At 57.1% G+C, this 20,141-nt stretch overlaps 1 protein-coding gene across 3 annotated transcripts; it reads right to left on the reverse strand.

Moving 5' to 3' along the window:
* Positions 1 to 3,063: 3,063 nt before the first annotated feature.
* On the reverse strand, positions 3,064 to 19,443 carry WNT11 (Wnt family member 11; the record flags this gene model as incomplete). Of its 3 annotated transcripts, none has more annotated exons than XM_080816445.1 (5): positions 3,064 to 3,808; positions 7,156 to 7,448; positions 10,209 to 10,486; positions 12,032 to 12,267; positions 19,361 to 19,443. In XM_080816445.1, 5 exons carry the CDS (start codon positions 19,441 to 19,443, stop codon positions 3,634 to 3,636), a joined length of 1,065 nt encoding a protein of 354 aa, XP_080672571.1. In that variant the 3' UTR covers positions 3,064 to 3,633. The 3 variants fall into 3 exon arrangements, with proteins under 3 accessions (XP_080672571.1, XP_080672570.1, XP_080672572.1); XM_080816444.1 differs by having other exon boundaries at positions 7,156 to 7,472; XM_080816446.1 differs by lacking the exons at positions 12,032 to 12,267; positions 19,361 to 19,443 and having other exon boundaries at positions 10,373 to 10,462.
* Positions 19,444 to 20,141: the final 698 nt, after the last annotated feature.

Genomic DNA, 20,141 nt, shown 5'->3' on the forward strand with positions numbered 1-20,141 from the left:
AAAATGATGAGCATTAAATGACACAACTATTGCACAGGCCCAGAGAGGGCCAGTGGCTGCCTGGAGTCACACAGCAAGAGAGTGGAAAATATGCCGGGATTCTTGTCTCCCAGCCCCAAACTCCCTCTACCCCATCTAGTCTCCCTTGGTCCGGGATTCCCGGCTGAGGTCTGCATCCTGTTGGAGGCCTGCTCTGTGTAACCTGGCAGCTGGTCACCATGACCTGAGGAACAACAGACCATCAGCCTAGCTCAGGGCTGCGCCCAGGCCCCCCTTGCTTGTTTCTCCGGCCTGACCTGGCCTCCCCGGGGGCCCTTATCTGTCCATTCTCTCCTTTCCCACCAACCTAATCTCTCCCTCTTTTCGGGAGTTCCTGTTTCCTCTCTGCCGCCTTCTTGTCTCCCTCCTTAGGCCCTGTCTCTCCTATGTCTCCAGCCAGCCTCCCACACTTCTCAGAGTGGCTGGTCTTGTCATCCTCTGGGAGCCTCCCTCCCCTGCAGGCCTTCTGGGCGTCACAGAGCCCAATCTGGGCCTGTGCTCCTCTTAGGCAGGAGGGAGGAGGCCGAGTGTGGCAGTCCCACTGGTGGCCAGCCACCAGTCCTGACTCCCACAGGTCCATACCTGGCCTTTTTAAATTCTCGGGGTTGGCAACTGGTTCAGGGGCCTCTACAGTTCCTCCGAGGCAATGGTTTGAAGATTTCTACTCCAAAAGTCCAAGATACCAAGATTTTATGGCTCGAAATCTCTGCCCACAATGAGATCCTGAGGCCCTAGAGCATCGAGGTTCTGGGATTCACACTGGAGGCCCCGCCCCTGTCCCATGGCAGTCTTCGGGCTGCCATGGCTGCTCTTCCTGGGCCGGCCAGAGTGAGGGCTCTTGAGAAGGGGGCGGGGTCTGGTGGCAGACACACCTGGGCCCCCGAGTCCCGCACCACATGGACCTGCCGTGAGATCGGGGGCCAGCCACCTCCTCTGCAGAGCCCTGCCTTCCTCCCCTGCCAGGCAAGAGATAACTGTGCCCACCTGGGGCTTGCTGTCAACAGGACACTGTCTTTGGACTTGCACACAGTAAGAGTGCAATGAAGGACAGGTTTGTGATCACCCTGAGAATCACTCTGGGTCCTTAGTCCGATTTCTTCATTTGCTTGTCCTGGTTAAGGTCCAAAGTACACCCCCAAATCCAACATTTCTGAGGCATGAGCTCAGCCCCAGGTGTGCCACTCCCAGATCCCAGGGCCCCACAGGTGCACTGGGCTGGTCCCAGTTCACCAAGAGGCCCCAAATGGGTGGGGGAGGCAGACACAGACACAACACAGACCTGTACTACAACTTGGCTCAATGCAACGTGCCAGAGGAGCACAATGGCCATGAGAACCCAGAGGAGGCCCAGGTGGAGGGTGGTCAGAGAAGGCTTCCCAGAGGAGAGGGCCAGTCAGCTCGGCATTGAAGGAAGATCAGGCAGTGGCTGGTCACAGTGAGTATGAATGTGATGGCTGCTTTTATGATTCAGAGGGTTGCAGGGATCCTGAGGAGGGACAGATCCCTTCCACCCAGGATGCTAGGGAAGGCTTGGCAGAGATGGCCACAAGAGCTTAACAGGACTCCAGCAGGGAAAGCTCCATTCCAGACCTGTCAAGCACAGCAGATACCCAGAGGGAGACCCAGCAGTCAGGTTTCTGCACCCACAAGTGTATGTGTGATCCACTTGTGGCTGGAGCGGGGGCGGAGGGATGCCTGGGCAGTTGCAGGAAATGTGCCTGGAAGAGTGACCTACGTGGCCTCGGGGAGAGGCCCTGGATGCCGAGCCAGGGAACTGGGGACTGGTTTTGCGGGCTGCGTGGAGCAGGGGCGGCCGTGGGCCCAGAAGACAGCATGTTCCAGGGGCTTGTTCAATGCAGAGTGAGTTTTCTGTAGAGATGCTGGCAAGAGCCTCTCCCTGGGATGCCCACAACCCCACCACCAGCATTATCAGTGCTGTAACCACAGGAAAAGGCCCTTCCCACCTCGGAATTTCCTCATCTGCAAAACAGATTGAGAGACCAGAAGACTTATCTTGAGGTTCCTTCCAGCCTGTGATTCAGTGACTCTGGCCACCCTGTGGCGAGCTCCTAGGCAGGGACTTGGGAGGGTGGCCACGTGGCCCTCTCTCTTCCCCACAATGATCAGTCCAGACTACAAGGCCCTGCTCTCCCCCAACCTGCATGTTAGGCTCTCCCCACCAGTGCCACTTGGGATGAATCAACCTCAAAATCCCCATATGGCCAGGTCTCGAGAGCCCCAGCCCTCTCTCCATCTCCATCTCAGGGATTTGAGGTACCTCCAGCCAAATGCTTGTGACCTTCTTGACCCTCCTTGCCCCACACCCCGCAGCCCTAGAGAGAGCAAGTCCCGAAGGCTTCACTTTTGACACAGGACAGGACTCTGAGGGCTTCTCTCCAAACCCAGGGCAGCCTGGCCCAGGCATAGATGGGGGTAGGGGGAAGCTTTCCCACCCACAAACTTTCATCTCCGCCACCCCCCCTTTACAAGTGGGGAAACTGAGGCATGGGCGGGTGGCAGGGGAAGCCTCCCCCACAGTCACACAGAACACCCACCAGGGCTGGTGAGAGTCTGGGTCTGCCACTACCTCCCTGAGGTCTGCATCCCCAACTCCCCGGAGTAGGTCTTCTCTGGAAGCTGGCTTAGCAAGTCTGACGACACAGCCAGGCTCTGCACGCCCGCCTGCGTGTGTCCCTGAGGAACAAAGAATCTGCCAGCTGGGTTTATGTTTCAAGACGTCTGTCCTCGCCCTTGAGCCAGAGATCTTACGGGGAGATCAGGGCTGGAGCTGGGGGGCTAGGGACATCAATCGGAAGCCGCCTTGCTTAGAAACCCGAGAGGTCACCCCGCCCGGCCTCTGGCACCTTCCAAGTTCACTTGAGGAGGCCACAGACTGCAGGGATGGGCTGGGGTTCTCTCACCACGTATTTCACACAGCTGCTTAAAAAGCTTGTTTAAAATAGAGATCATTATATATATTTATTTATATATATAAAATATATAAAGAGGAATTGAGGCAAGCCACCCCAAAGAAAAAGCTATGTTTTTATAAATATTTCTGTAGCTCCCACATCCCAGAGGAAGAAACAAAACAAAACAAAACAAAACATTGACAACCCAAGCTAGTGGTTCCGTGTGGTGGGCCCAGCAGGCTCAGACCCTGGGGGCAGCCAGTGGGGGGGGTCTCAAGGGCAGGGTCTGCAGAACATTCTGAGGAGGACAGGCACACCCACCCCACTGCCCCCTTCCCAGGAGCTTGGTGTCTCTTGCTGTGAAAGGTCAAGTCCGTCCCAGTCCTGCCAAGCCCATGGCCCTGGCTTCTTGGAGAGGCCTGGAAGGCGGCGCGCAGGCGCGCCCCGGCTCCGGCTGCCGGGTTATTTTTAATCTAGTCGGTTTCCTTTGATGTGCCCGCCTTCCTTCCAGGGTGGCCAGGCCTTCTGTCCCCGGCGCTGTCCAAGTGGAGGCAAAGCCCAAGCCACCTCCCACGCCTGGCATCCCGGATCCCCAAATGGCCCTCTGCAGGGTGTGTCCAGGACGCCTGGCGGGCGGGGTTGGGGGGGTGCTCCGAGGGTCCCTGGGGCGCGGTGGGGGGCGTCACTTGCAGACGTAGCGCTCCACGGTGCGCTCGCAGCGGCGGCACGTGACGTAGCAGCACCAGTGGTACTTGCAGTGGCAGCGCTCGACCACGCGGTCCGTGTAAGGGTTGTAGCCGCGGCCGCAGCACATGAGGTCACAGCTGTCGCTGCCGTGGGATGTCTTGTTGCACTGCCTGGGGCGGGGGCGGGGAAGAGCACGGGGTGGTCAGGGTGCCACAGACCCCAGCCTCCCGCTAACTTCTGCTCTTCTTGGAAGGTGTCTTGGTCCCTGGGGGAATCATAACTAATCCCTTCCCCAGAGGGCACTTCTCATTTTCCCCTAGATTTCTAATAGGCACGCATCAGAATGATGGGACTGTTTTGTTTTCTTGGAGGTGTCTTTGTTTTCTGATCCTTCTACTTCTAAATACTGCAAGGAGCCTCAAACCGCTCTAAGGATCCTGTCTTCATATCTGATCTTGAATTATATTGCAACAAATGTAAAGACTGTGCTTACATGGACAATCCCAAGATAATTCTGGAATAGACACAGATGCGAGGCAGAGTGACTAGGTGGCAGGCTGTTCGCTGAGAGCGAGCCTCTGTCAACCATTGGCCCCTCTGTGCCAGGTGCTTCCCTCCAGTATTTTATCTTCCAGGATCCTTGGGTCAGTGGAATTATGCCCATCATACAGATGGTAATGGACTTGGCTAAGGGCAGAGCAGTCTGTGGGCAAGCAGTGCTTGCCCAGAGTTACACGGTGTGAGCATGGGGTCTGGGAGAGTTCAGGAGGACTTCCTGGAGGAGGGTCATATGGGCCGTGTCACATAAGACAAGCAGCAATCTAAGATGGAAAAGAGGGTAAGAGTTTTGGGAGGCAAAGAAAACAAACAGCTTGGGCAAAGGGAAAGGACCTGACCTAATCTAAGAGGAAAGAACAGATGGAAGGGTTAGGGCTGGAAGTGCAGAGGCTGGAGAAAGGGAGGCCAAGAGCTGGGCTGGGAGGAGGCCATGGGGTGGGAAGGAGGGGGGGCAAGGAAGGAGAGTCAGGAGGTGAAAGTGGCCTGCAGGTAGGGGCTGCCAGCAGTTCCAGGTGGAAAGGAACAGCAGGAAGAACACATGCCCCAGAGGCAGACAGACCTGGGTTCAAATCCCAGCACTGCCACTTACTGGCTGTGTGACTCAAGGCAAGCCCTGTAACAAAGCTGACTCTGCTTAGTCACTCAACACCATTCATGCCCCTTAGCCGTATCCTGGAGGTCTCCGGACAATTCCTCCAGGAAAGGGTGGTAGGAAGAAGAAAGAGTTTCATTTTTATTTCTAGATCCCTGACATGCCATGTCTGGAACCTGGCCTCCAACCCCAGAACCAGACAAGGTCTGTAGTAGGGCCCAAGACAGGGAGCTGGGGAAGGTGGGACTTAGAGCAAGATCCAGGAGCCTAGGGCAGCTTTCATCAGTGCAGGGGCTGCTGAAAGGAACATGACTAGAGGGCCGGGGTACTGGAATGCTGACTGCTGCTGAGGCCTCCCTTCACCAAGCTGGATGTGAGGGCGGTGCAGGGCACTGTCCCCAGCTAGGGGGCCAGCCTCTAGAGAGCAGCCACCCATGCACAGGCTCCTTACAGTTAACGAAGCTCATTTACCTCCAATCCCTTGTACTCCCGAATCCCCTAACCTAGCAGAACTCGTGTTTCCCCCTCCTCCAGGAAGCTTTCCTTGATGTCCAGGCTGGCTCAGGGCACCTCAGGACTCCCCTCCTCCTTGGGCTTTCCTCTGTCACAATCCAACCACTTATCTCTCCCGCTTCTCTATGCCTGCCAGAGCCTCACGTAATAAATAGATGGGAAAGTGTCTGTGGTTGTAAGCTACTGAAACTTTACAGTTGTTAACTGCAGAAAAAGCTGACCCATAGAGATGTCTGCAGAATCCCATCTTCAGAGGAATGGCCGAGAGCTGAGCCTGGCAGGAAACCTGATGCAAGTTAGGGGAGGCATTCAGAGAAAGCAAGGGAGGCAGCCGGTGCTGTGGGATGGGGTATCCTCATCAGTGGTTTGGGGGCAAGTAGAGTGGGGGCCCCTGGGACAGCAGAGGCCTGGCAGCCTGGGGGGTGGGGAGGGGAGAGCACCATTAATGAGCCCTTCCCATGGGACTGACATGGCCCTCGGAAGTGTTAACTGGCGCCTGCCGGCCGCCCCTCCACACTACACAGAAGATGAGGCTGAGCCTCAGAGAAGTAAAGGGATTTGCTCAAGGTCCCGCAGGGAGCACACTGCAACGCTGGGATGGGAACGATCCTTTCCTCACACACACGCACACGCACACACATCCCCTCCATGGACCCAGGGAGACCCTCTGTGGACTCCAGGCTCTCCCCAACCTCTCTGGGTTCTAGAATCCTTCTGCCCCCACCCCCTCCTCATCACACCCAGCCTGGCTGCCCCAGACCAGACTTGCGCTCCTTCCATCTCCCTGGCCCGACCCAGTTCCATCTTCACTCTGCCCGACCCCCCTCAATCTGGCCTCCAGATGGGAGCCAGGGCCTCCTCGAAGAGCCTGCTGCCCTGGCCTGTGAAGATGGAGCCCCCCCCCCCACGCCAGCCCCCCTCTCCTGGAGACAGGAACATGGGCTGTGGAGGAAGCAAATGCTGGCCAGGCACCAACTATGTGCCAGACACGTTCTCAGACACCCTCGCTCTGGTTCAATATTCTTTTAACCCCGCAGAACACTAGTTTTGTGGAATGCTATTAGGAGCTCCCTAATAAAAGAGTTCCACAGCCAAACACCTCTGGGAAACGTTGGCTTAGGCAGATCCTTTACTGTGGGATTCCTCCGAGCCTTTCAAATGTCCTTGTGCTTTGCAGATCGCCAAAGAGAATTTCCTGATCATACTTGATGGCAGGACTGTTCCTAGGAGAGCGTCTCGGGACTAACTTCTGCCCAGAACCATCTCTGGAAAACATGGCTGCCCTGAGTCCTCGTCAGCCATGCCCAGCACACAATAGGTCACCCCTGCCTGGTTCTCTTTCTTTCCCCTGTCCTGAGCTGGCTTCAGCAAGGGTGATGGGGCCAGCTGTGGGGACCTCAGCCCCGCTCTTAAGCTGGGCACCAAGGGCAGAGAGAGCTGAGGCTTGGAAGGTGGGCGCGTGCCTATCAGGGGACATGGGAGCATGGTCTGCCCACAAGCCAGACCTCCTGCTCCTGCTGCCCTTCCAGAAAGCAGCTGCCCAGGTTCTGTGTCCAGCTCTGTGCAGAACTCCTGCATGCCTGTGGGCTGGCTGCTGCCCCCTTGTGCCTCAGGTCCTTCTCTATCCAGGATGTCCGGGCAAGGTACACAACGGCCCCTCCCAGGAGCTCTGCTGGGGGGGACCTCGGACCCTGGCACCTCTGCTCAGCACTTCTGGGGCCACCTCCCTCAACCAGGCAGGGACTCTATCCCTCAGATATCAGCTGAAGCGAGACTCTGTGCCTGGCCTTGAGCTGGGGCAGGGCCTATTGTCAGAGCTGACCCCCTCCCACCGAGGTGGCAGCGGGCCCTTACCTGTCTTGCGTCCCATGGGAGCCCACCTTCTCGTTCTTCATGCAGAAGTCAGGTGAGCTCTGCAGATAGATAAGCTCCGAGTCCTTCACAGGCCTGATATCCAGGTCCTTGGGCACCAGGTGCTTGCGGGTGCCCATGGGTCGATGCACGACCTTGGTGGCCGACAGGTAGCGGGTCTTGAGGTCAGCGGCCACATCCCGGAGCTCCTGCAGCCCCTTCCAGCAGGTGCGGATGGAGCAGGAGCCAGACACCCCATGGCACTTACACTTCATTTCCAGAGAGGCGCGCAGAGCCTGCAGACAGGGGACGGCGTCGGGCTGGGCAGCCAGGGCCCCCTCCTTGGCCTGCCCAGGGACCCTGCCCCTTACCCCCTACTCCCCCACATGCTGGGTGCTCTCAGGGAGTCGTCGACTACTCTGGGCCTCAAGAGAGTTTTTGGCTCTAAAGCTGGGGAGTGTTATAGGTTCGCAGCTCCTTCTCCAGCCTGGGCGGTGGCTAGGAGGGACAGGAAAGGAAGGAGTGGTATTTGCAGAGATAACTGATGCCAAGTGCCCGAGCACTTAATATGGCTTCGTCATCATTAACAGTGCTTCATGGGAGGTAGCCTTCCTTTCCCCATTTTCAAATGGGGAAGCAAGGGCTCTGAGAGGCCAAGTCTCAAGCTCAAGGTCGCACAGTTAGAAAATCCTGGAGCTGGGATCTGAACTCGGGTCTGAGGGCAATTCCAAAAGCCATGGCTTTCAATTGTTCCATGCTTTTCTCTTGCACAAAACTGGAGCTCACTGAATGTTTGCTGGGAAAAAGAGAAGGGGAGGAATGAGGAGGTGGGGGGTGGAGAGGCAGGAGGTACGTGCATGGGGGCGCATTCCCTTGCCTGGCTGGCCCTACCCCTCCACCACCGGGTGACCCCCAGCAAGCCCCTCCACCAGTCAGCAGCTCTGCCCTACTCTGTGCAGGGCAGGCTCGAAACTGCTATCAGTAGAACCGCCGCAGGGATTCAACGACAGGACGCGAATGAAATGGTTTTGCAAACTCTAAAAGTCAAATCAACCCCGGTCTGAAAAATCAGTCTAATGACTGTGGTGGAGCTGGGAGGCCTGGGCTCTAGGGCTTAGGGAGACTCTAGCCCCGGCTTCTGAAATGACCCTGTCCCATTATCTTCCTCGGACCTCAGTTTCCCCAGGTGTACCTGAGTGGCATGAGTTAAGACAGGTCTTCTGCAGGCCGTTCAGTTTTGCATCTTAACCCTTGCTTCTTTGCACACAGGACTGGGATCCCTCTGCCCAGGCCAGCCCTCCTGCCTCCCCTCTGTGAAGCTACAAAGCTTACAGGTCCCCTGGGTCTACCCCTGCATTAGAAAGATGGGGAAACTGGGGCACAGAGAGGGCAGAGACTTGCCCCAAATCGTTTGGTGAGTTAGTGCAGGAGCTGGTAAGGTCCCAGGGCTCCTCTCCTTCACCGGTGCCACGAAGTGGGGAATGAGGGAGTCCACTGGGTCTAGAATCGGAATTGGCTCAGCAAAGCCTGCGAGGAGCACAGGAATGAGATGAACCTGCTTGAAGGGCACATTCAACCTCCCAAGGGCATCAGGTACTCTTGAATCATCAAGGACAGGTAACTACGTTTAACTCCCCAGCTCACATGGGTGGGAAGGGCCCAGAGCCTCCTGACACCCACCATGGGCCTCTGTTTGCTATTTCATTGAACTCTCATGAGCCCTGTGGCCACTGGGGAGGGGACTGGGTCCTTTTGCAGATGGCCCCAGGGAGGCCAGTTCCTTGGCATCAGGGCCCCAGGGACAGCCCCAGTGAGGCTAAGGAGCCCATCTGGACTGCATGGTGTGGGGATGGCTGTGCCCCCGGCAGCATGAGGCTCAGACCTGGCCATGGGTAGGAGTGAGGCTGGCTCTTGGGCTGGGGGTGGGATTCCCAAGGATTGGGGGCAGGCCGGCAGGGTTGGGAGGCAGGGTCCTGAGTCCCTGGCCAGACCCTGCTACAGGCCCCACGAGTGTCTCATGGCCTAAGTTTCCCCAACTGTCCGGATATGGCTTGGACATCCTAGAATCCTTCCAGGAGAGAGACCAGTGAGAGAGTGAGGGGAGGACGTGGAAACCTCTGGGCTTGCAGTCCCATAGACTTGGGCTCCATCGCACCCTGCGTCCTTGGCTAAGCCACCTAGGCTCTCTCTGCCTCCCTTGCTGCCTCTGTACGATGGGCCTGCTGAGGCCATAGGCAACCATGGGATGCCACGCGCACCTGACGTGCCTCCCCCAGGCCCCCTCTGGTAAGGGGGACGGCAGGGCCTCCTCACTGGGGGGTGGGGTTTGTGGACTACAGGACAGCCACCACAGGGCCTGGTGCTCACATTGGTATGAAGGGTTTCTTTTTTTTAATTTTCTAAAAATAAAAAGGTCCATTCATTTACTTACGCATTCACCCCAACCTTCTGCGGAATGAGGTGAGGAATCAAGGAGATACTGAGAGTAACACATGTTGGGGGCCCACTGCATTCTGGAGTTAGGCGGGAGTCCCCAGTAGGGCCAAGAGGACCACCCCATAGGCTAAGGCTCTCACCCCACAGTCCTCCCCACGCCTCCTCCCACACCCAGCCGAGGCCCAAGTCCCGCATGGGAGGATCCTCAGGAATATGGCCAAGGGGGACTAGAGAGCAGCGAGCCCATCCATTTTACAGATGGAAAGAACTGAGGCCAGAGAGGAAGTGACTTGCCCAACGTCCCCCAGCTAGTTTAGTGCCAGAGCCAAGATGGGAACTCGCAGCTCTGGACTCCTAGCTCAGTGCTCCTTCTGCTCCACCCAACATTTTCAGTTCAAATCCTGGTGGACCCCCGAGAGGAGGAGGAGCCTGACAAGCAAGCCCCAAGCATCTGGAAAGGGGAGAGCGGGGCAAGGGTGGGAGGAGGCTGGGAGCACATTGGTGTTGGTGGATTGGGGCCCGTCCCCCCCGCCACTCCCGCCATCAGGGCGCACTGGTGGCCCTTTCCTTGCCGACTGGCACAAGCACAACCATCTGGGGTGGGTGGGGTGGGTGGTTACCTGTCTCCCCACTTCACTGTTGTGTAGACGCATCAGTTTATTGGCTTGGGATCCTGTTTTTTTCACCTTCATAGGAGCATCGGAAAACTTGGCCCCCATGAGGAGCCCGTAGCTGAGGTTGTCCGCACATCCTCCCCAGCGGTTCCCGGGCCCGGGTGGCTCACCTGGGACGGGGCCGCAGGAGCAGCCGGGCAGGTCGCCGGAGGTGCAGGCCCGGGCGATGGCGTGGCTGATGGCGGCCGCCGACAGCGCATACACGAAGGCTGACTCCCGGGTCCCTGGGGGGAGGTGCTGGGTCATCCAGGGCTGGTGACCCCGGGGACAGGACTCCACCCAGGCCTGAGGGCCCCGTCCTGAGCCCCTGCCTGCCTCAGTGGGGCCAGTAGGGGACAGGGGCTACAACCAGGTGGATGACACTAGGGTCATGAACCTGTCGCTTGCCCATTCTCCCACACATACATCAGCTGACTTGGACACTTGCTCGAAAATGACCCCCGCAGGCCCGCAAAGCCCACACACCAACGGGCACCCTTGCTTCCACACACTCACGATTCTGGATCTTCCCCTGTTTCCCTGCACTCACTGTTAGGGGCTACTCCTCAAAGGACTTGTGCCTCAAAGGGCAGATGAGTGTGCAAAGAGGTTTAAATGTGTTCCCCAAAAAAGAGAAGGCCAAGTTCTGACCCCTGGTACCTGTGAACATGACCTCATTTAGAACCAGGGTCTTGGCAGGTGTGATGGAACTAAGATGTGGTCGTCCTGGACCAGGGTGGGCCTGACTCCAATGACTACTGTCCTTATGGGAAGGGGGAATCATGGATACAGAGACCCGTGGCAGGGGAAACCCCACACGACAGAAGCAGGGATCGAGGCAAAGCTTCGACAAGCTAAGGAACACTGAGGCTGCTGGCAACTACCAAAAGTTCAGAAGAGGCAAGGAAGGATCCTCCCCAGGGTCATCGGCGGGGAGCACGGCCGGCTCCTTGATTTCAGACTTCCAGCCTCCAGAATTCTGCACAATACAGCTTTGGTGTTTGAATTCCCGCTCATGGGACTTGGTCACAGCAGCCTTGGGAAACCAATCCGGACAGAGCCCAACGTGCCTCTGCTGGAGGGTGTTCTCGCGTTAGGTCCACACAAGTCACCTCCCCTTCTCAAGCCTCAGTTTGCCTAACTGTAGAGTGGGAATGATAACACCCACCTCACAGGCTTGCTCTAGAGTTCAAATCTTTGGGAAGGAAGGAAGCTTTGTCAAGTGCTCCACAAACCTTAACTGTTACCATGTGGGGGAGAGATTAGATCCTCTGGGGCTCTTCTGCCCATCAACACCCTCCCCCTCCAAAATCTACCCCAGAAGGCACCTGCTCTGGAAAGTGGAGCCCCTACCTCTCATCGTGCATTTCACAGCATCGGCAGTCACCTCTGTCTAGAAGGACCCATGCACACCTGTCTGCCTGAGGGTGGGCTGTCCTGTCCTACTGGGCCACATCCACCCTTTCTTTGCGCATTCGGGTACACACTCATTTGTACTAGCCCTACACCGTTATATCCACTCCCTGTATATTCCTTTATTCATCAATTCATGCCTGGATACCCATATCTGTGATTAAATTCAGCCACCCATCCATCCACACCTGTATTCTTCTCCGTGCCCCCATCCACCCCCCAACCTAGGCACCCATCCACGCATCGCAGAGAATCAACATCCATCCATCCACCTATGAGTTCACCCACCTACCCAGACACATACCTGTATGCCCAAATTCATCCATCCCCACCTGCACACATGCCGCAAGCCCCGGCAGCCCACGCTGGCTCCCTACCTCTCTCCAGATCAAGCAGGTAGTTGGGGGCAAGCTCGATGGAGGAGCAGTTCCAGCGCATGTCGGCGAAGGCCCTGCGGCAGGCCTTCATGACCTCGCGGGCGGCGTGCACGACGGTGTGCATGAGCTCCAGGTTGCTGCGGCAGAGCTGCACCTGCGCAGACACCAGCCCCTCCAGCTGCTTGCAGTGCTGCGTCTGGTTCAACGCCAGGGCCGCTGGGGTCTTGGACAGCGCCCTGCATGCCACCGGAGGACAACAACCCACGGGGGGAGGAAAGAGAGAGTGTCATGAGGGGCCGCCTGCCCTATGGTCCCAGCCTTCCCTCGATGCGGTTGGGGGCCTTTGCTGGAAGGAGCTGGGAAACCAAGATGCAAAGACCCTCCCCCTCCGGCTCCCTGTGACCTTGGGCACATCACCATCCCTCTCTGGGTCAGGCCCTCATTCATAATGCAGGATCATGACCTCCTCCCTACCTAGGCTTTGCTATCATTATCCTAACAATAAACCATTTTATGGGTCACAGAGCACTCACACCCGCTTCCTTGTTTAATTCCTGTGAATTACGACTCCTTGTTCAACATTCAGTCCCCGCCAAGCCCCTGTATGTGCTGGGCCCCCGCCCTGCGTGCTAAATGATTACAGTCCCACCATAATCCTTACCATTAACTGAGCACTTACTAGATGCACATGAGGAGCTAGGAGCTTACCATACATCCCTCTGTTTAATTATTAAAGTCATTTATTGGGCTGTAAAATCCCACACACATGAAAGAAATTTATTAAAGGATTAAGGAGCCACTCAATTTTGTGATAGATTACACTTAGCCATGAACTTGCTGTGTGCCCCTAGATAAATCACTGTCCTCTTCTGGGCTTCGGTGTCTGTACCTGCAAACTCTATTTCCCAGAATGGGTTCCAGTGAGACACTCTGAAAAAAGGGATCCAGGCATAAGTGCATTTGGGGAACCTGATATACTCTGTCCCTCTCTGGAGAGTAACTGATGCACATTTACATTTTAAAAGCCCTGAGAAGTCCCACAGCAAAGCAACAGGCTGGGTTTTGTTTAACTCAGAAGGCAGCTTAGCACAAAGGCCTTTGTCTGAGAAACACTGACCTCATCCAGGCTTTGGGAAAGGCTGGCCTGGGGGTCGCTATGAACCCAGGTGACGTTACAGGACCGAGGAGCTTTCCTGATCCCAGTTCTAGGTACTGGGACTGCAAAGCTGCAGGACCAGGGGTCCATCCTGGATGCACGTTTCTCCTCTGAGGCACCTCCTCTAAGTGCATGCTACAGGGACCCCAAAAGCCTTAAAGGGTTCTGCATAGACTAATCCCCTGCCCTAGAGCCAGCTGGCCCTCAGCAAGCCAGCAGAGACTCGGGAGGAAGTGGGGCTGGGGGTGGGGGACACAGATCTGCAGCCACAGTACTGGGGGGCCCTCCCTGCTTGCTGTGATCACCGCAGTCCACCCAGGGTCAGGGCTGAGACCTACTGAGACCAAGATCGCAGAACACCAGCCCCCCACCCTCCCTAGGGACCCAGGACCCTGCCTAGGGAGGTAGAACCGCGCTAAAGAACAGCACAGGGAGGGGCAGACTCCTGGGTCTGTCGTTCTCCCTTGCGACCTTGAGCAAGTCACTTGGCCTCCTCTCCTAGGCCAGCAACCTCTCAGCATTACCGGGGGGGGGGGGGGGGGGCGGGGGGGGTGCGGGGAGTAACTCAGTGCGCCTCATGTGCTCTGCCCATGGCTGACACACCCACTCGGCACTCAGGGAGGGAGGTACTACAGTCCCTGAACTGGTGGTCTTTTCCTACCAGCCAAGGGCTGCCTCAAACCTGGGCCCCCTCTCCAGCATCTTGACCTTAACATCTGGCCACACCAGACTCCTGGCTCCCCTGAAGAGGGACCGCACTACCACCTTGTCTTTGCCCAGGAATACCTTTCCCCTTGCTTCTGTACCTAAATGAACAAATGAACTCGATCTACTTGTGGAAGAAATATTTACTAAGCACCAACTCCTCCTGAACTCATTTGGTAACGAACACGACACAGATCCTTTCCCCAAGGAGCCCCGAGTCTAATGGCTACACAGAACCCATCCACAGTTATAACCCATCCACAGATGACCCAGATGCTCCAGCTCATGGGCTGGCCCAGGGAAGAGCCCAACTTAGGGCACAGCTGTATGACATGGGTAAGCTACCCAACCTCTCTGTGCCTCATGGTCCTCATCTGTTATAAGAAAATGGCAATTTCCACTTCAAAAGGTCAGGGCAAGACTTCAATAAGATAATGCATATAGAACATGTGGCACACTCACACATGGGATTGCCTCTGCTTATTGCTGGGTGAATGCCGGACCAGAGGGAGTCAGAGACCTGGGTTCTAGCTCCAGCTCTGCCTTCTATGTGCTGTTCACCTTGGGCTGAGCCTCTCTGAGCAACACCTACAAAATGGGAACTCTGAGAGGCCTTAGAGGGGCTGAGTGGGATAACAGGAGCTACATTAGGTCCTAATAAGTCAGTTTCCCTCTGCCTCTCACTCTCCACCACATGCCCCACCCATGCTACGACTCCAAAGTAGAGAAAGCAGACCCAAGACAAGTGGGCCCGGTCTGGTGTCTGCAGTTGGGCTGGCCTGGCCTAGCCTCAGATCGATCATGGCTATCGTGGGCTGTTTCTCCTCACTGCTACCCCTGGCCCATCCCTATCCTCCAAACCATGAGCAGGGAAATGTCTGGTAGCTTTGGATGCAGAGCTAAGTTAGGCATGGTTTCATGACCTACACTGAGCCAGCCAATCCTCCCCAGCCCTCTGAGCCCTGGAGGCCTGTCTAGGCCAGGACTGCTCAGGGAACCTCTTGTCTGGATTCCTACAGCCTAGAATGGGGGAGCTGTGACCACACAGAGCCAGATGCTATCTCCTCAGCCTGTTTCCTAGTCAGTACAGCCCCCCACCTGCACCCAGCTACCACCACCCACACACGTGGACACACTACCCCACGAAGGCACAGCATTCCCCAGCTGACAGAGCCTCTCGCGTCACACCCCAGCCCATGCTCACAGAGGGGTCAGGCTAGGAGATGACTATCCCCTGCCCTTTGTACAGAGGACGACACAGAGGCGCTCCGGGGCCCGGATGCCCCGTCTCCTCCCGATGCCATCCTCCCGCAGACCTGGTGTCTCCTTCCTGGGTCCCCCTCTGCTAGGCTGGGGGCTGCCGACACTCAGCCTGTCCTGAGTCTACTCTGCCCTTCATCCTGGCCCAACTTTCTTCCTTCCCCTCCGTGCCAGTTTTCTGTTTCACAATGGGAAGCGTGATAGGAGAGATTTGAGAAAATGCCCTGCACAGCACCAGGAAGCATTGCAGTGGGCACTGGGGCAGAGAGGCAGCCTTCTGAGTCCTGGCAACCTGGGCTCCTGCTCCAGCCCAGAGTGGACAGTGAAGGCCCAGGCTTTTCCTGGGGAGCAGCTCAGCGCAGCCAGTTCCTGAGTGCCATGTGCTTTGGCTCCAAAGTGGGGTGGGGTTCTCTGTGCTTCTGGTGCCTGGGGACCTGGGCCACTCTGGGTATCGGTCTGTCCCACTCCAGAGTCACCCAGCCTCTACCTCCCCAACCAGCGGTGAGAAGAGGTACTAGGAGGGAAATCCCAGTGAGGAGTCCCCCAGATGAGGCCCAGACCGCCAAGGAGGGCAGAGGACAGACAGGAAGCATCCTGGAGAGCCTTGGTGGGCGAGGAGGGGGAGAGTGGGGCACACGGAGCGGCCAGCCGCAGCACGCAGGCGGGGAGATCTGGAGGCAGGAGGCAGCGGATTCCACTCCAGAGGAGGGCCATGCGGTCATCTGGTAATTAGTGGTAATGACCGTTTCTAACTAAGTCCCCCTTGGGGAGGTAATCAAGGATTAGGGCGGGAGGCGGGGGAGTTAGCAGTCTGGACATCTCCTCCGGCTTACCTCGCGGCAGCAGACCCCTAATTGAAAACATTTTGGTTTATCAGGGGCTGGGGACATGGGGGAGAGGGTGGAAGAAAGGACACAAGGGAACAGAGTTCACAAGCAAGGTCCGTGCCAAGGATGCAAGCTGGTGGCCAAGGTCTCTTTCATCTGGGAGTCGAGGGTTCTCCTGGGAGTGGCTCGGGGACAGAGGCTGGGGTTTCAGCTCCAGCTCAGTCGTTCATCCAACATGTGACCTCAGGCAAGTCACTGGCCCTTGCTGGGCCTCAGTGTCCCCATCTCATTGTGCAAGTGGGAACACCAAGGCCCAGAGAAGGGCAAGGCTTGCCCAGATGTGTACATAGCCAATTGGGCAGAGCCAAGCCAGAACCCAAGCTTCCCAGATTCCAGGCTAGGGCTCTTTTGCTCCCATTTTAGAGATGAGAAAACTGAGACTCAGAGAGGCAGAAACCACTGATTTGCCCGAGGCATGGCTCATGGCTAATGGACTGGCAAACTCAGGCTGAGGCCCAGATTCCCAACAGGTGAGCATTCTGGGCCACTGAGCCACATCTGGTTTCAGTTTTGGTGTCAATTGCCCCTTTCACCTTCAGGTCCCTTTCCAAAGCCCAGGGCAGCAGGACCATGGGGACAACCCCGGCACAGATGAGTCTCCTGGGTAAGCCCCCAGCCTCCCAGGCCCACCGTTCCATGGTTCCCTGCGACCACAAAGCCACAGAGCCAGACCCCCTAATTCCACATCCTGGCTCTGCTGCCTACTGACTGTGACACCCTGGGAGTTAGAGGCCCCTTGTCCCTCCATTTCCTGTTCTGTTCAAATGGGGTGACAGCAGAACCCCCCACCCATGGTGGTTGGGAGATTCAAATGAAACAATATACATAAAGTGCTCAGAACAGGGGTGCCTGGGTGGCTCAGTCAGTCAAGCCTCTGCCTTCGGCTCAGGTCATGATCCCAGGGTCCTGGGCTCCCTTCGGGCTCCCTGCTCAGTGGGGAGCCTGCTTCTCTCTCTTCTCCTCCCCTCTCCATTTCTGCTCTCTCTCTCAAATAAAATCTTAAAAAAAAAAAAAGTGCTCAGAACAGTGCTTGGCATGTAACAAAGCCACACACACACACACACACACACACACACACACACACAGTTTGTTATGCTTAAACTCCACTCCAGTCTCCCCCTATCTCTTCAGCTCCAGCAAGAGTTTAACCACTATCACAGGGCTTGGGTGAATACAGCCCATCTGCCTGGGTTCTGATCCCACAGCCACCATTAACGAGCTGTGTGATCTTGGACAAGTAACTGAACCTCTCTGTTCTTTAGTTTCCTCATTTGTAAAACGCTAGTGATAAGAATATCTCAGACCTGATGAGAGTATTATCAAACTTAAGCGACTAAAACTTTTGGAACAGAGTCTGGGGATTTACGAGGGAGCTCCTACCATTCCTGGCTTCTCTCTTTCCCCACGATGCACTGGCCTGCCTCTCGACTTGGGTCCCTGCTCTTGCTCCTGCCGAGATGCCTGCTTTGCATTCCATCCTTGGCCATCGAAATCCTACCTACCCTTTGAAGCCCAGCCCAAGTCACCTCCCTTAGATGGGATTCTAACCGCCCCTCCTCTGGGCTCCCACACTCCCTCTCCTAGCACACAGCCCAAAGTCCACTTCACATCTGGACACGTCCATCTACCCCAAGCACAGGAGCCGCTGTAAGACAGACACTGAGTTGTGTTCATCTTTGCAGCAGCCCAGGCAAGGCAGTGGGGACGGCATGGACGCTGGGCTTAGCTAGCCATCTATTCCAGGCCCTCCTGGGCCACGTGCCACAGGGGGACTGGTGCAAGCCACAGGCTTGTCAGAGCCTCAGCTCTCCCACTGGCACGGGAATGGTAGTGGCATCCCCCACAGCGCTCTAGGAGGAGCAAGGCTCGTTCTTGGCCTCTGACGCTCCTTGTGCTTTCTGGCAAATCATTCCCCCGCTGGGGACCTCAGTTGCCTTATCTGTACAATGGTGTGGTGGGTGAGGAGGGCTCAGATGCTCTGATCAGAGGTTCCCACCAGCTGGCACAGTGCCAGGCACCAGCAGGAGACAGTGGCTGACGTTTCACAAAACTAATCAGAAGCAGCAGAGAAGAGCCACTGAGCCCAGGCTTCTCCTTGCAGACAAGAAAACAAGAAAGAAGATGGGGTTCCCCTTCCTGAATCACCAATTAATCTATAACTCAGCCCCCGGGAGGGGAGGGCCAGTGACCTCAGGACTGTTTGCTGGCGGCCCAGCCACTATTGCCCTGTCCTGCAGCTAATCCACGAACCTTCCTCATAGCCCCTCCCCAGCCCCCATAATCTGTCCTTGCCTGTCTTATCTGTGTGGCCCCCACCCCACCCCGGACTCCAGACCTGTCCTGTCCTGGGTGTCCCCACCACTCAGAATAGAGTCCCTTCACCCAAAGTGCCCTCCTCCCCACTGGGCCCACCCGCCAAAGTCCCAGAGACTCCTCAGGCCCAACCTAGGGCACCACTGCTCACAGATCACCCCAGGGTCCCAAGTATGTGCCCCCCACCTGTAGTCTCCCCTCCCCTGGGCGCCCACAGCACTGCCCTGGTCACTCCTAAGGCACTTGGAGTTATTTACGGCTTGGGCTTATCTCTTCCAGCCCAGAGGGCAGCTCCTCCAGGAAGGGGCTGGGTTTTACTCCTCTCCCCCCTCCACGGCCTGGCCCACAGTCTTGTACAGAGCAGGCACTCCCTTCTGCTGGATGGAAGAGAGACTCCATCTCCCACCTACCGGTCCATTAATAATTTCCATCTAAAGGAACACCCATCACATGTGCACAGCATCTGACAGTTTACCAAGTTCTTTCATGAGCCGCTTCTCATCTGATCAGAGTTAGCTAGAGACTCCTTCCCTCCTTTGACAGAGGACACTGAGGCTCCCAGAGGTTGAGCAACCCTTCCTCCAAGGTCACCCAGGTGGAGGGGGTCAGGACTGTTTGAGATCTTCTACTAGGGTCAGGAGACTGACAGGAAACATGATACTGAGCAGGCCCGGGTGCCAAGCGGCACAGAGCCTGTCCATTGGGCCAGTGGACCACATTGTCTTTTCCCATCTGTCCCCTTGGAGGTCTTGTGAAATGCTAAGCCGCAGAGCACCAGGCAGTTCTGTCGTTCCCCATGCCCTGTCTTGCTCCTGCTTCACAACTCTCAAGGTAAGGACAATATTTTACAGAGTAGGAAAAGGAGGCTTAAAAAGAGTGACTTGCCCACGACCCCCAAGCCAACTTCTGCTCCCGGGTCTGGGCACGCTCACCCGATCCCCAGCGGGGGCCCCTCCACATTAGCCGCTGCCCCCAAACTCCTGTCCCACACCCGATGTCCCCACTTACAGCCACTTGATGCCGTAGCACACGCCGCTCTGGAGCGCCAGGGCGAAGAGGAGCGCCTCGCAGACCCGTGGCCGCGCCCTCATGGTGGCACGGCACGCGCGCTCGGGGGTCGCACCCTTGAGGAGCTGCGCCGAAGTCCCGCAGCGCGCACTGCCACCGCCGCTCGTCCTGCGCGCACGCCGCCTGCAGTCAGGGAGAGCGGAGGCGGCGGGTTAAGGCGACGCGCAGGGCGGGGGCGGGGGGGGGCGTTTTATTCAAATTACAAAGGAGGGGTCGGCCCGGGAGGCCGAGCGCGCGGCGGGCGTCGCCTCCCGCCCCGCACTGCCTGGGACGCTGCAGGCGTCTGGCTCAAATTAGGTGTCGCCCGAGCGCGGCCCCAGGCTGGGATCCAGCCTGCCAGCGCGCAGGGAAGGGGGACTGGACCAGAGAGGGAGAGGGCCGGTGAGAGACAGAGGCAGAGGGAGCAGCCGGGCACAAACAGACCTCGCGAGGGACGGAAACGGGAGGAGGTAGGGGGTCAGGGCCGAGGCCGGGCGTGCGCTAGGGCAGATGGCGGGCCCAGGATCCGCGTTATCTCCAAAATATTAACCACTAGTTCGTAGGGAGGGCCTTGGCAATTCTCCTTCCCAGCTGGGCCTCGCTTTACCTCCTCGGTAAACTAGGGACACAGCTGTGATTCCAACTGGGATTCAGACACAATTCGCCTTTTATAAAGGAAGTTCATGATCGCATTTGCTCCTCCCAGCAACCCTGTGAGATAGGTACCATCGCTGTCCCCATC

This window comes from Martes martes (assembly GCF_963455335.1).
Source record: "Martes martes genome assembly, chromosome: 10".
Lineage (NCBI taxonomy): Eukaryota > Metazoa > Chordata > Mammalia > Carnivora > Mustelidae > Martes > Martes martes.